We start from the raw sequence: 15,825 nt of genomic DNA, 5'->3' as shown, positions 1-15,825 counted from the left end.
CTCTAAGGGAGAGCCCTGCCACCCGGCGGAGTAAGCTCATTTCGGCCATTTGTAACCGTGATCTTGTCCTTTCGGTCATAACCCAAAGTTCATGACCATAGGTGAGGATGGGAACGTAGATCGACCGGTAAATTGAGAGCTTTGCCTTCCGGCTCAGCTCCTTCTTCACCACAACAGGTCGATACAGCGTCCGCATTACTGAAGACGCCGCACCGATATTTTCCATAATTATGCATTATTAATTGATATAAGTGAAGTTGATGAAAATGTTATTTAATGATCATCGGATTGCCTACATTTTTGAGTTGCATTGTTGGGTTTTTGGGTGGGACTTTGCGATGGACATGGGCCTCTGGCTGCATGTGCCTGGCTGTTCGGAGTTCGGTGCTTTATGCATGTTTCGCTGTTCCCTAGTTAGGGGCTGGGCGGCCAGACATCAACTGCCTGCTGGTGGTGCTCCATGGAGCTCTGGGCTTAGTAGCCATTTTCCCCTGGGAAGACTACACATGTGTACCGTAGAAGCCTGCTAAATGATAAAAAAATTTAAAAAAGTAAACATCCCTAGTTGGGCAGGCAGGCATCGTTGTAGTTTTAATTTTCGGCGCATTTTAAAACCAGGGACTATTGCGATAAACTTGCAGCTCAAAGACACGTGTCGTATCTACTATTCACCCATCCAGGGCTGTACAGTGCACGCCTTTTAGTCGAAGTTGCAACCAAAAATAGGTTGTACAAGAATTTAAAAATTAAAAGTAGCAACGTGCGGATACAGATTTTACATTTGGCTCCTAAAATAAATCCATCAAAATTTGATGAAACTAGAATTTTCACCCATCTGTATAACGTATTTGAAATAAACATAAACCATAACCATAACCAAAAGGACAAGTGATTGACGCGGAAGTGTCACTGATCACTCTGCATGCTGAAAGCTGTGTGTGTGTGTGTGTGTGTGTGTGTGTGTGTGTGTGTGTGTGTGTGTGTGTGTGTGTGTGTGTGTGTGTGTGTGTGTGTGTGTGTGTGTGTGTGTGTGTGTGTGTGTGTGTGTGTGTGTGTGTGTGTGTGTGTGTGTGTGTGTGTCCCTCCACCTCCTCCATGCACAGAGAGGAGCAGGGTTTTAGCTGTAGCGGGGCTGAGTGAGAGCTCTAAGTCGCTTTCCAAGACAGAGTAAAACAAGGTCTTAGTTGGAGGAACTGGTCAGTAAAAGATAACGTTTTTTTCACCACCTTAAAAAATTACACTAACTGCACTGCGTGCTAGTAACTTCGATTGAAGTGACAAACCTGCCATCCAAACAGCAACACATTTGTTGACAAGAATATACAACCATGGAAGCACATTCAATCTATTTATTAAGCAGAGATAACACAAACCAGTGAAAGACTCAAAAGAGCTATATGAATTTGATCAACTGGACTCTCGACGCAATTGACACAGTCTTTTCGACAAGGAAAAGAGGTTCGGGGGAGCCTGGCTGCCCTGATGGAACCATTGCTGCGGGGTACGTGAGAGACTCCTGGAATACTTGGAGAATCATGTGCCTCTCAGTCCTTTCCATCGAGGACGTGGAAGACATCTACCTATTTGGAGCTGTGATCGCAGGGAATTTGCTGATTGGGCTGGGCATTGCTCTGGTGTATCGTCAAATTCGGAAGACGATGGCAGCCACTCAAGGGGCCAACAGGCTGTTCAACGCAATGGAAGGATTGGGTCGTGCTGTGGGATCACAGACTGGAGCGATTGCTGATTTGAATCGCAAGGTAGATTCCATCTTGATGAAGTTAGAGAAAGAATAAATTGGAATTGTCAGAGCCAGCATACAGAGCAGGAATGTCATTGTTTTGACTGCTCGAAGAAAAAACAACATCTTAATCTACGATTTGACTCCCTCGAATGGCCTTGAGGAACAGGCTGTTTGAAAACACTCCCCTGAGGACTCCTCAAAGATGGACGCTTTTGACCTTTCCCTTTTTTTTCAAAAGCACCTGGGTCGGACTCTTGAACTCTTGAACTCTTGGGGCCGGCCTCGGCCCATAAAGACAATTCCAACATCTCACCCAAGTTAATTGGGCATACATGCACGCACACACCCCTCCCCAAATCAACGCCTTCACCACTGCTTAATTCCTCCGGGGTTGTGGGGGTTGTGGGGGCTGAGTAGCGCTCAACAGCAGCTGCCGGCCTCCAAAGTCCTGTTGGATGACTCTGTTGCGAGTTGTTGTGATTACATGTACCATGTTTATGTGTGCCATGCTATGTGAGGTTTTTTCCTCGGACTCAGTCTGGACCATTCCTGAGGGTCCAGCCTCAGACTGATATCTTTTTTACTCTCCCCCCCTTCCCCAATGTCACCTTTTTCCCACCTTTTTAAGGAGCGCCCTAAGTGGCTGATCCGTTGGCGGTCCCGTCTTGTCTCCCTGTAACGTATGTCTGCTCTTAGCGGGATTGTGCCGAAAATGTAATTTCAGTTCTTATGTGTCTTGTACATGTTAAGAATGGACAAATAAAGCTCTGATATATAACTGGGGATCTGAACACAGATATTCAACGCAAAGATGCGCCTGTCTTCAGATCCTTCAGCAAGTTTTGTAATCTGCACGGTCTTTCCCAGCTAATAGCGTTACCTACAAGGGTGTGTGATTCCACCCAATCAACCATAGATCTCATTCTCACTTCAGACCGGCCTAAAATAAAAAATAGTGGGGTCATGATCTGTGGTCTTAGCGACCACTATCTAACCTTTTGCACCCGCAAAATAGCTAAACCTAAAGCCAATGGCCACATAACAGCCCAATCCAGATCCCTCAAAAAATACTCCAATGACAATTTCAATTTAAAATTACCGTATTTTCCGCACCATAAGCCGCACCTAAAAACCACATTTTTTGTCAAAAGCAGACAGTGCGGCTAATAACCCGGTGCGCCTTATATATGGATTAATATTCATATTTATTTTCATAAGGTTTAGGTCTCGCAACTACGGTAAACAGCCGCCATCTTTTTTCCCCGTAAAAGAGGAAGCGCTTCTTCTTCTACGGTAAGCAACCGCCCCATAGAAGAGGAAGCGCTTCTTATTCTACTGTAAGCAACCGCCAAGGTGAGCACCCGCCCCCGTAGAAGAAGAAGCTCGCGGATATTTAATTTCATTTGTGTGTTTCTGTAAAGACAAAAAAATGTCTCCTACTAAGAGACACGCGTACAAGGTTCCACTGACTTTTGATCTTCATGTGAACCGCACTGTGGATACAACGGGAACACGTACGGTGAATATTCGCACCACAGGGAATGAGAAGTCGTCCTACTGTGGTTCTAGCTTGCCATGCTAACGGCCAGAAACTTCCGCCCACGGTGATATTCAAAAGGAAGACCTTGCCAAAAGAGAACTTTCCAGCCGGCGTCATCATAAAAGCTAACTCGAAGGGATGGATGGATGAAGAAAAGATGAGCGAGTGGTTGATAGACGTTTACGCGAAGACACCGGGTGACTTTTTTCATGCAGCGCCGTCCCTGTTGATCTATGACTGCATGCGCGTCCACTTCACAGATGGTGTCAAAAAACAAGTGAAGCACACCGAAGAAGAAGAATTCGAGGGATTTGTAGATGAGTAATAACTTCAGAAAGTAAGCTTTAAATGTTTATTTTGTGTGTTGTGTGACACTAACGTATGAGCAACGTTGAGTTATTGATGTTGCTATTGCTCTGCACTATTTTGAGTGTTACCATTTTTGTGATTGCACATTTGCACATTACATTTTGGGAGTGAACAGAGTTGTTAGAACGCTGGTTTGTAATATATTATTAAAGTTTGACTGACCTATCTGACTGTTTTGTTGACATTCCCTTTAGCGTAGCGTAGGTGCGGCTAATAGCACGGGGCGGCTAATAGGTAAACAAAGTTTTGAAATATGCCGTTCATTAAACGTGCGGCTAATAACACGGGGCGCCTTATGGTGCGGAAAATACGGTAGATGAGTGGGACTGGTCCCCTGTGCTCGCGAGCAACCTCGTCGATGTTGCTTGGGATCGCTTCAAAACTGCGTTCCTAAAGATACTAAATGACATGGCTCCCGTGAAAACAGTCAGGATCAAAGCCCGCTCGGAACCATGGATGAATCCGGACCTATTAGCTGCCATAAAAGACAGAGACAGGAAATACTCTGAATACCAAAAATGTAAAACAGAAGTAGATAAACAACCCAATAATATCAACCTCAAATTACTCCTTTCAACTCTCAAAAAGCAATGCAATAAATTAAGAAATAAGTCAACCAACCTGACTAAATCCTTAAAAAAAAATTACATTAACGACAAAATAGAGGAAAACACAAATAAGCCACGTGAGCTCTGGAAAATTCTCAACAACCAGCTTCCTGGTTGCAGCCAGAAACTTAAAACGAGACTCACCAACATCAGCATCAAGGAGGGTGACTCCCTCATTACAGACAAAATGGAGGTAGCTAGCAGACTTAACATCTTTTTCACCAGCATAGCCGCAACCCTTGTCAACAAGCTGTCCCACCACTCTGGTCGCTTTGGTGTAGAACACATTAAAGCCTTCTACAGAAAGCTAGGAGTATCCAACGATGATTTCAAATTAGAAATGGTCACAGCTGATGAGGTGTTTAAAAAATTGAGCGCGCTCCACCCTAACAAGGCCACCGGCCTTGATAATATTCCCTCCAGATTCCTCAGGGACTCTGCCTCCATCATTGCCCCCATCATCACGCACATAATAAACCTCTCAATTACACAAGGCCAAGTACCAAAAGATTTTAAGATTGCAAAAGTAACTCCCCTCTTTAAAAAAGGAAGCAAATTGGAACCTGGCAACTACCGACCTGTTTCTATTCTCAGTTCCATTTCGAAAGTAATGGAAAAAATTGTTTATGAACAGGTCGATAGTTACCTTGCCACTAATAAACTCATGTGCAAATTCCAATCCGGCTTCAGAACTAACCACTCCACTGACACATGCCTTCTCTATCTGACCGACCACATAAAACATGAGGTGGACGCGGGCAAATACTGCGGCATGGTCATGCTGGACCTTCAGAAGGCCTTTGACACCGTTAACCACGCTATACTGTTGGATAAGCTCAGAGCAATCGGATTTAACAAAACCTCATGGAGCTGGATGCAATCTTACTTGGAGGGGAGGGAGCAGGTGGTAGAGGTGAACAGCACCGTGTTCCCCCCCCCCCCTCCCCCTTCTCGGTGAGCTGTGGAGTCCCCCAAGGCAGTATATTGGGACCTTTACTGTTCCTAATATACATAAACGACATGTCATCGGCATGCGACTGTGAATTGTTTTTGTTTGCGGATGACTCTGCCTTGCTGGTATCCGGCAAGGACAAGTCACAGGTGGAGAAAATCCTCAGTGCTGAGCTCTGTAGAACTTGCACCTGGCTCGCTGACAACAAGCTATCCACACAATTGGGTAAAACAGAATCCATCCTGTTTGGGTCCCACATCAACCTCAAGAAAGTCAATGACTTCACCATAAAAGTGGGTGACATTGTTATCACCAGGAAAGATGAGGTCACCTACCTAGGTTCCATTCTAGAGGCTAACCTTTCCTGTGATAAAATGGCAACCAAGGTAATCAAAAAGGTTAACCAACGAACGAGATTTCTCTACAGAATCTCCTCTCTGGTCAACAAAAGCACCTTGAGGATTCTGGCGGGAACTCTCGTTCAACCCTTTTTCGATTACGCATGCACCTCCTGGTACCCTAGCACCTCCAAAACCCTCAAATCTAAACTCCAAACATCTCAGAACAAGCTAGTCAGGTTACTGCTAGACCTCCACCCCAGATCCCACCTCACTCCTACCCACTTCTCTAAAGTGGGCTGGCTCAAGGTGGAGGACAGAGTTAAACAACTAGCACTGAGCCTAGTCTATAAAATCCGCTACACCTCCCTGATACCGAAGTACATGTCAAACTACTTCCTTAACGTAAATGACCGCCATAACCACAACACCAGGGGGAGCTCCACTAACCACGTTAAACCCAAATTCCGAACTAACAAAGGTCTTAACTCATTCTCTTTCTATGCCACATCAATGTGGAATGCGCTCCCAACAGGTATAAAAGAAAGGGCATCTCTATCCTCCTTCAAAACCGCAATAAAAGTTCACCTCCAGGCAGCTACAACCCTAAACTAACACCCTCCCCGGATTGCTAACAATCAAATGTAAACAATCAAATGCAGATACTTTTTCTTATGCCTTCTGATCTCTCTCTCTCTCTCTCTCTCTCTCTCTCTCACTATGTCCACTACTTGATGTCCATATCCTAACCCCCCCCCCTCCACACCCCTGATTGTAAATAATGTAAATAATTAATTGTGATTATCTTGTGTTATGACTGTATTATGATGATAGTATATATGATAGTATATATCTGTACATGAATCAATTTAAGTAGACCCCGACTTAAACAAGTTGAAAAACTTATTCGGGTGTTACCATTTAGTGGTCAATTGTACGGAATATGTACTTCACTGTGCAACCTACTAATAAAAGTCTCAATCAATCAATCAATCAATCAAAGCTGCCGTCAGAGCCCACAAACTGCCAATGCTAGCCTGCTAAGCTAACAAACAGCTCAAGCTATGCCTGTGAGACTCAGACCAAGCATGAACTCACTGACGTCACACGTCACGAGGCAACAGGTACCGCTTTTTAAAGGGAAAAGCATTGACGCATACACAAACTTATCTTCACTATGACAGATATTTGATTATTTTTTTAAGTAACACATAAATTACTTTCCATAGTAATTAATTACATATATGTAAGAGTAATTCCATTAGTAATTCAATTACTTTTTGTTAAAGTAACAAGTAACTATAATTAATGACTTTTTAAAAGTAATTTTCAGAACACAGCCTGTCACACAGCATCATAAAGCAGTTGGCAGGTTGGTGTTCGTCGCTAAAATCTTGTCCTATAATAATGTTTACCTATAAAATTATTGTTAAAGGTAAATACATTTTTTATGTTGCTACAGGTATTTTTCGTACCATAGGATGCACGGATATAAAAAAGGTTCACTGCTGATGAGTGGTTCTATCCAAATCAATTTTCACACAAAAGGCGCACCGCATTATAGGGGTCATATTATGATTTTCGTTTCTACATTTGAAACACTTCCTTGTGGTCTACATAACGTCTAATTGTGTTTATTTGGTTAAAATGTTGCAAGGATTATGTTTTACAAACCAACTTCAAGCTGCTTTCTGAGCATCTCTTTCGGATGCGCAGTTTTGTGGGCGGTGGTATTTAAGTGGCTCCACTTCGCCAGCGACTTCTCCCCGTCATCTTTGTGTTGGACCGGTAGTTTTCAGAGCTTCCATAGCGAGTCTAAAATATAAGTTAGAACTGTACGCTACTTTATATTAGAAAGCGGAGGATGAATGACCCACAACAAGAGGAGCTAACTGACAACGGCGCGCACTACAATGGCGGATGCGTGCAGATTCTCAGGACTTATGCATATCCCAAATAATATATAATAATATAATAGGTCTCCTAATAGGTGCCATTTTGGGGTTCTTATAAACACACCATAAAAACACCCGTATGTTCAAGGACAGTGCGTCAAACTACGATAGCCGTAATGTTCCACGTTCCATCGAGCGGTGTAGTTTAGTAGCTTACCTAAATGGTACTAAAACATTGACAGATGTTTAAGCGTTGAAAGTTGAAGTGTTGCTTGCTTACAGGTACTTGCTAGCGTCATTTATTGAACAGGCCAAAGTCAACCTTGTAGTCCACATGTATCTCTTGACTGCCATCTACTGGTCACACTTATTACACCATGTACCAAATAAAATTTATTTGAGGTTGGTAAGCACAACCAGAGTTTATAAGCACATTAGGCGCACCGGGTTATAAGGCGCACTGTCAATTTTTGAGAAAATGAAACGATTTTGAGTGCGCCTTATAGTCCCAAAAATGCGGTAGTTGACTATTGTTATTTATGGCCATATTCATAAGCATTCATTGTTCGTTTTTTATGTGGTCAAAAAAATACTTTTCTTATGTGGTGACTTTAATATTGACTTATTGAACTCTAAACGGCAAAACTCCATTGATGACTTCATTGATAAAATGTACAGCATCAGTTTATATCCTAAAATCACAAAGCCAAGCAGAATCACAGGACACTGTGCCACGCTTATTGATAATATTTTACCAATTATTTTGATAATAACACTACAAGTGGTCTACTTATAACAGACGTTAGCGATCATCTGCCAGTTTTCGCAATATATGATGGAAACTACAAGAAGAACATGCAAGACAAAAATATATTTTGAAGACTATGTACAGAGAAGAGGATGCTTGATGTCAAAAATGACCTACAAAAGCAAAATTGGGACAATGTGTACAATGAAAATGATGATGAAGCATATGAACATTTCTTAAACACGTTCATAATAGTTTATGACAAACATTGTCCATGGAAACAACTAAGTAGAAAGCGGAGAAAGAACAATCTACCATGGATGATAAAAGGATTTAAAAAATGCTTGTAATAAGAAGAATACATTATATAGAGAATTTATAGCACAAAGAACTACAGAGGCAGAAAATAAGTACAAAAAGTATAAAAACAAGCTAACTAACATACTACAAACATGTAGAAAGGAATATAGAATACAGTCAATTATGAGACAGAAAGCAAAACAATATGAGAGCAACATGGGGCATCCTCAATAGCATTATTAAAAATGGCACTAAGAGGAATTACCCCCAATACTTCTCAGACGGAAACATAATTAATACTTGATCGAACTGCACATGCAAGTAAAGTCGAGGGTGCGTTTATACTGGAATTTTACTTCTAATCTAAACAGTTAGCTGGAGAAAAATCTGATTGCAAAACAATCTGATTGTAAACATAGTCTTTTACACTTGAATCACATCTTGAAACATAAGCATTGCGGTAATTTAGCCAAACACTCATCATCCCTTGTGTTTGTATCTACCTGACTGACATCCATCCATCCATCCATTTTCTACCGCTTATTCCCTTCGGGGTCGCGGGGGCGCTGGAGCCTATCTCAGCTACAATCGGGCGGAAGGCGGGGGTAAACCCTGGACAAGTCGCCACCTCATCGCAGGGCCAACACAGATAGACAGACAACATTCACACTCACATTCACACACTAGGGCCAATTTTTTTAGTGTTGCCAATCAACCTATCCCCAGGTGCATGTCTTTGGAGGTGGGAGGAAGCCGGAGTACCCGGAGGGAACTCACGCAGTCACGGGGAGAACATGCAAACTCCACACAGAAAGATCCCGAGGCCGGGATTGAACTCACGACTACTCAGGACCTTCGTATTGTGAGGCAAACGCACTAACCCCTGGTCCACCGTGCTGCCCTACCTGACTGACAGGACTTCTCAAATAAGAAAATGGTTGGCTGGCTGATTCACAGCCATCACACCTCTACGAAGGGGGCAGGGGGACATAGCCAAACAATAAAGGATGAAGTCAGAGCGCAGACCAGTATTTCTAGCTCTGTTAGTCCCTTTCAGTAGACACGGCATGCAGGGAACTGGATTGTCAAACAGGAAATCACTTCGAATCGCAGGGGAAGTCAGCAGTGAATGCAACGCCACACTATCAATGTAAACTTAAACTCAACTTGTTTAATACTAGACTGGCTGCTGCTGTTATAAATATCTGCCTTTAAGTCTAAGTTACATCACAAATCGGTGCCATCCTGTCCGTCCCGTATTACTCTGAGACCCGACACCTTTCTATACATGGCCTTTAGGAAAGACTCTTTTGATGGGCGACCTTTTGCCTACAAGCCCACTTTGGAGGTTGCCTTGACCCCCGACAAGTCTCATACTGGGTATACAGCAAGTAGAAAAGCTACAACACATTCAGCTAATCCCGGAAGATGTGCGTTTGTGTGTGCGGCTATTAAACACTAACATGTTGCGTTGAAAGGAATTAAACATTAACTTAACAAGTGGAAGTGGCAAAGGAACAACACAGTATGTTACCATGAGACCTGACCTTTCTCCTTTGTGCCGGTTTATATGCCAGCACATGTGTTGTCTTCCTATACAATCAAGCCACTTTACAAACAAAAACTCACACTAATGCCTAATTTGATTATGATGTATTTATAAATGTGTTTGAGTGTTTCTAATACAATTCTAAGTAGGAAATCTCATGTAAAAAATATACAACATAAAATACAAAGAAACACGTCAATAATGAATAATGCAAAACATGTTCTAGACCAAAAATCGTTCTATATTCTCTAATGCTCGCTAGTGTTACCATATCTGAGTTATTGTGTAGAAATATGGGGAAATAACTACAAAAGTACACTTCATTCATTAACGGTGTTAAAAAGATCAGTTAGAATAATACATAATGTTGGACATAGAGAACATACAAACCCTTTATTCATTGAATCAAAAATATGGAAATTTCACAACATAGTGAATTTGCAAACAGTTAAAATTATACACAAAGCAAACTATAACCTGCTACACAAGAATATACAACAATTCTTCTCAACAAGAGGATAAATATAATCTTAGAGAAAAATGTAATTTAAAACATTTGTATGCACATACAACACTTAAGACCTTCAGTATATCAGTATGTGGAATTAAATTATGGAATGGATTAAGCAAAGAAATCAGACAATGTACTAATATGATCCACTTCAAGAAACTCTTCAAACTTAAAGTGTTTACAAAGTACAAAGAACAAGAACCATGATAAACATTCTAAATTTATTTCATCCATCCATTCATTTTCAAGATAATCTTACTCATCTCACCATATGAAATATAACTTACTTCAGTAATTATTATTTATTTATATTGTTATTACTTATGGAGTGTATTGTGAATAAATTGAGAACAGGAAGTGAACAAAAGTTTTAGCAACTGCTATGTAAAGGAAAAGGGGTAGGATTAAATAAACTCTGCTTCTTCCTACTTCTTTTCCAACATGTTGAATAGAGAAACTGGAAATTGTGATGTATCATGTTGTATGTTTGCATGTTCCAAATAAACTCAAACTCAAACTAAATATGCCACAGGGGGATATATTTGGAATAGTCATACTACCATTGAGTGTAAATATGGTGTGCTATGGGTTATATTGTGTACAAACGCATATATTTAATACAGATTCCAGCATTTGTAATTGGCACAATGGAAAAAAAATATGTCAGCTGTTATTAGCTATATTTAACGTTAAATATTTTTGTAGTTGTCTTACCTGCCCTGCAGAATTTTCAATGACTTGCACCAGTGGGACATTTGACTTTGTGTTTTGCAAAAAAAAGGCAGAGGCAATCCAAGAATGATTCTTCACTGGCTTTTGTTAATTTAATCGCGTATGTTGGTGATGTTTGGAGTAAAAGGAAAAACCACCAACAAGATGTTACCATGAGACCTGACCTTTCTCCTCTGCGCCGGTTTATATGCCAGCACATGTTTTGTCTTCCTATACCAGGGGTGTCAAACTCAAATACAGAGTGGGCCAAAATTGAAAACTGAACAAAGCCACGGGACAAGGTTGAACAAATTAACCTTTTAATAGGGACCCAAACAAGTTTTGCATTGAATATTGAACAAGCAAGGCTTATATAACTTTATAGTGACATGCAAAATCGAGTTTCAAATAATAATAATAAAAAAATATCAATGGCATATCAAATACAATTTAAATAAAAATTGAATGCCTCTTTTCTATTTGCAGCCTTCTGAGGTAAATATCAACATTAACTTTTTCCACAGGCTAATAAATTTGAAAATAAAATAACAATTAATAAATCAACCATTCAGGCCTTTTTACTGCTCAGTTTGCAACACACTGATCTAATTTGATGTGCCTAAGCCAGATACCTGGCATCTTTTCTTGGATGCTAGTTCATTAATGTCGGGGCTCAGGCTTTGAGTTGAGGCAACCTTCATTATCGGACGAAGGTGTTCATCAGTCATTATATCTCGTCCACCCGGACCACAGTCTTGGGGGCGTGCCTGAAATGCACTGCCTTTAACGTCCTCTACAATCTGTCGTCACGTCCGCTTTTCATCCATTCTAACATCATTCAGACCCAGTCACAAGATGTTTGCGGCTTCTGTACGCACACATGAGTGAATGCAAGGCATACTTCATCAACAGCGATACAGGTTACACTGAGGGTGCCAGTATAAAAAACTTTAACACTGTTAGAAATATACGCCACACTGTGAATCCACACCAAACAAGAATGACAAACACATTTCGGGAGAACATCCGCACCGTAACACAATAAACACAACAGAACAAATACCCAGAATCCTTTGCAGCACTAACTCTTCCGGGACGCTACAAAATCCCCCCCCGCTACCACCAAACCTCCCCCCCCCCCCCCCCCCCCCACACACACACACACACACACACACACCTTGTAGCGTCCCGGAAGAGTTAGTGCTGCAAAGGGTTCTGGGTATTTGTTCTGTTGTGTTTATGTTGTGTTACAGTGCGGATGTTCTTCCGAAATGTGTTTGTCATTCTTGTTTGGTGTGGATTCACAGTGTGGCGTATATTTCTAACAGTGCTAAAGTTTTTTATTCGGCTACCCTCAGTGTAACCTGCATCGCTGTTGATGAAGTATGCGTTGCATTCATTTGTGTGTGCGTGCAGAAGCCGCACATGTTATGTGACTGGGCCAGCACTCGTTGGACTGGATGAAAAGCAGACGTGACGATTCTGAAGTTTGGAAGACCCCCGGGAGGGTTGGCAAGTACTACAATTAGCGGTGTTACCGCGGCTCCGCCGCAATATATAATCGGAGGGCCGGCTTTAGTGTTAATTTGATATCGCCTCAAGGGCCAAGAGCCATATTTGGCCCACAGGCCAGAGTTTGACACCCATGTCCTATACCAGGGGTCGGCAACCCGCGGCTCCGGAGCCGCATGCGGCTCCTTGACCACTCTGATGCGGCTCAGCTACATGCATGCCGACCCCCTCGATTTTCCCAGGAGACTTATGGATGTCAGTGTCTCTCATAGACTACTCCCAGGAAAAAATAATCCTATTAACACTCTAATTACTATATAAAGGGCGTGCCCTAATTGCACTGAAGTAATTGTCCTCTATTGCATTTACATACAGCGTGCCAGGCCAGCCACATGTTGAATGTTGTTATTACTTGCTCACACAGGAGACAGCAAAGCATACTTACTCATCAGCCACACAGCTTACACTGACGGTAGCCGTATCAAATAACTTTAACATTGTTACGTTACAAATATGCGCCACACTGTGAACCCACACCAAAAAAGAATGAAAAACACATTTCTGGAGAACATCCCACTGTAACACGACATAAACACAACACAATCATTACCCAGAATCCCATGCAGTCCTAACTCTTCCGGTCTACATTATACACCCCGCTACCACCAAATCCCCCCACACATCAACCCCCCCCCCTCTTCGTGGTTGGTTGAGCGGAAGAGTTAGGGCTGCATGGGATTCTGGGTATTGGTACCGTCAGTGTAAGATGTGTGGCTGCTGAGTTAGTAGCCTTGCTGTCTCTTCCGTGAGCAAGCTAAAGCTACATCCCACTTGTGGCCGAGCAGGTACACTGATTGGGCAGACAGTAGGGGGCGCCAAATGCAGTGTCATCACACTCTGATACTCGGGAGTCTCCCGGGAAAAATGAGAGTGTTGGCAAGTGTGACGCAAGCGACATTCATCCAAAACTCGCGGGCTGCACTAACATCAAATTCCCACATTAAAGTGCGTGCCGGTGCGTGTGTCTGAGACCCCTGGTTAACATAGCACAAAGCATGTAAGCTTTGTATGCGGTGTTTTTCATTTTAAATTTTAAAAACATTTTTGTGGCTCCCATTACTTTCTTTAATGTGTGAAACTTGCCAAAATGGCTCTTTGAGTGGTAAAGGTTGCCGACCCCTGTCCTATACAATCAAGCTTCTATACAAACAAAAAATCACAATATTGCCAAGTTTGATTTTGATGTATATACACATTTGTTTGAGTATTTCTAAGACAATTATAACTAAATATGCCACGGGGGGGTGGATATTTTTGGAATAGTCATAATACCATTGAGTATAAACTTTAAATTGTGTACAAACACATATTTTAATACAGATTCCAGCATTTAAAATTGGCACAATGGAAAAAAATATGTCTGCTGTTATTAGCTATATTTAACGTTAAATATTTTTATAGTTGTCTTACCTGCCCTGCAGAATTCTCAATGACTTGCACCAGTGGGATCCTTGTTGACATTTGACTTTGTGTTTTGCAAAAAAAAAGGCAGAGGCAATCCAAGAATGATTCTTCACTGGCTTCTGTTCATTTAATCGCGTATGTTGGTGATGTTTGGAGTAAAAGGAAAACCACCAACAAGATGCCCGGTGCTAGCCTGCTAGCAACACGTTAGCTAGCCTGTGAATCAACAAGTTGGATCCAACATCAGCGGCTGGCCGAGTTAGCTAGCTAGCAAGGGACTAGCTAGCGTCAACTGTGCGCCCCATGTTTGACAAAAAACAGCCAAATGTCCTCCGAAAATAACTGGTTTCGAGAATTCCGACCCCCTGTTATTATTTAGGGGGAGTCCGTGGGCGACCACGAAGCTGTGACGTTTGAAGCAGCGAACTTCCTTCAGCTAGCTGGGGGGGGGGAAAGTTAAGCTAATCTATGTATTGAACGAGACACGGTTCAAATAGCATGCTAACTAGAACGGTGGCTTTCAATTTAGAATGAAATCAAATAGTGACTAAAAATGACACTTAAGTATAATTCCTTCGAGATTTAAATCCAAGCCTTAAAAAAAAAAAACTTCCAGGCCAAAATGATTCCCGACAATGTTCCGGTTTCGCCAAGTCACAAAATAACAGCTCAAAATGTCCCCCCGTGAGATGTCCAACTATCCAAACAAATAGAAAGATGTAGAAATAGTAAAAAGTTTGATTTAGCCCATGGAGATAGCCGATTCCTCCGAGGCGGGAGCGAGTTAGCCAGCCAGCCTAAGCTCCAGCGGCCACAGACGGCTATGGAGGTGGCGGTAGACGGCCGCCACACAGCGAGGCACACAATCCAGGAAAAGCGGCGTCTCTCCGGCTTCTTGGTAGCAACACGCTCGCTCACCAGTGCTGCACTGCAGTGTGGCCCGTCCTGATGATACCACCATTGGCTTAATATTTCCCTCAAATAGTCACCACTGTGAGGTTGTTGTTTTTTTGGTCTTAAATCAATCAACTTGTAGGATCCATGATCGATCGATCGGTTGAGCCTGGAAGCTCAAAGAAGCTGAAGAGCTGCGCCCAAATGCGGTCTAAGAAGCACGACAGGCTGCCCTCATACCGGAACAAGCTCTCGGCAACATGGCTGCTCGCTTTGCTTTGCACCACCAATGGAGATCCGGAGAGGGAGGGGAGGGAGATCGCTGTGCCGCTCGGCTTTTTTCGGGGAGGGGGTCACTGTTTTCAAAGGCAGGTGCACAGCAACTCGGTTTTGAATTAGATTAGATTAGATGAGTTTATTTCAAAAGCGGGACAATGCAATTCCATAAAACACATGACTACACATGGTTAAAAAAAAGACAGAATTAGCCAGAAGGCTAGTTTTCATCTGTAGTCCCCTGGCCATGATGTAAAACAAAAAAAAGGCAGTAAAATTAAAATTTAAAAGAAAAAGAACAGAAAGAGAGAGAGAAAAAAAAGCACACAATACATATACAATGTGATAATAAACAAAATAAAATACATCACAACATAACATTTATCTTAGCATCAAAACTAATAATAATGCCCA

The 15,825-nt window shown here is 42.1% G+C and overlaps 1 protein-coding gene across 13 annotated transcripts in view; it reads right to left on the bottom strand.

The window, feature by feature from the left end:
- Positions 1-15,489, bottom strand: part of mark2b (MAP/microtubule affinity-regulating kinase 2b) — a 100,469-nt gene extending 84,980 nt beyond the window's left edge. For 7 of the 13 annotated variants that reach the window (XM_062066023.1, XM_062066024.1, XM_062066029.1 and 4 more), the window contains exon 1: positions 14,248-15,486. In XM_062066023.1, the coding sequence (XP_061922007.1) occupies positions 14,248-14,298 (51 nt within the window). In that variant the 5' untranslated portion in view covers positions 14,299-15,486. Of the gene's footprint in view, positions 1-14,247 lie in introns of all 13 variants that reach the window. The other 6 variants (XM_062066033.1, XM_062066030.1, XM_062066034.1 and 3 more) reach the window with 5 other exon arrangements.
- Positions 15,490-15,825: the final 336 nt, after the last annotated feature.

The sequence above is a fragment of the Entelurus aequoreus genome, linkage group LG12 (genome assembly GCF_033978785.1).
Source record: "Entelurus aequoreus isolate RoL-2023_Sb linkage group LG12, RoL_Eaeq_v1.1, whole genome shotgun sequence".
NCBI classification, from domain to species: Eukaryota; Metazoa; Chordata; class Actinopteri; order Syngnathiformes; family Syngnathidae; genus Entelurus; species Entelurus aequoreus.
The sequence above is the reverse complement of the archived record's forward strand: the minus strand, read 5'-3'. Positions and strand labels throughout refer to the sequence as shown.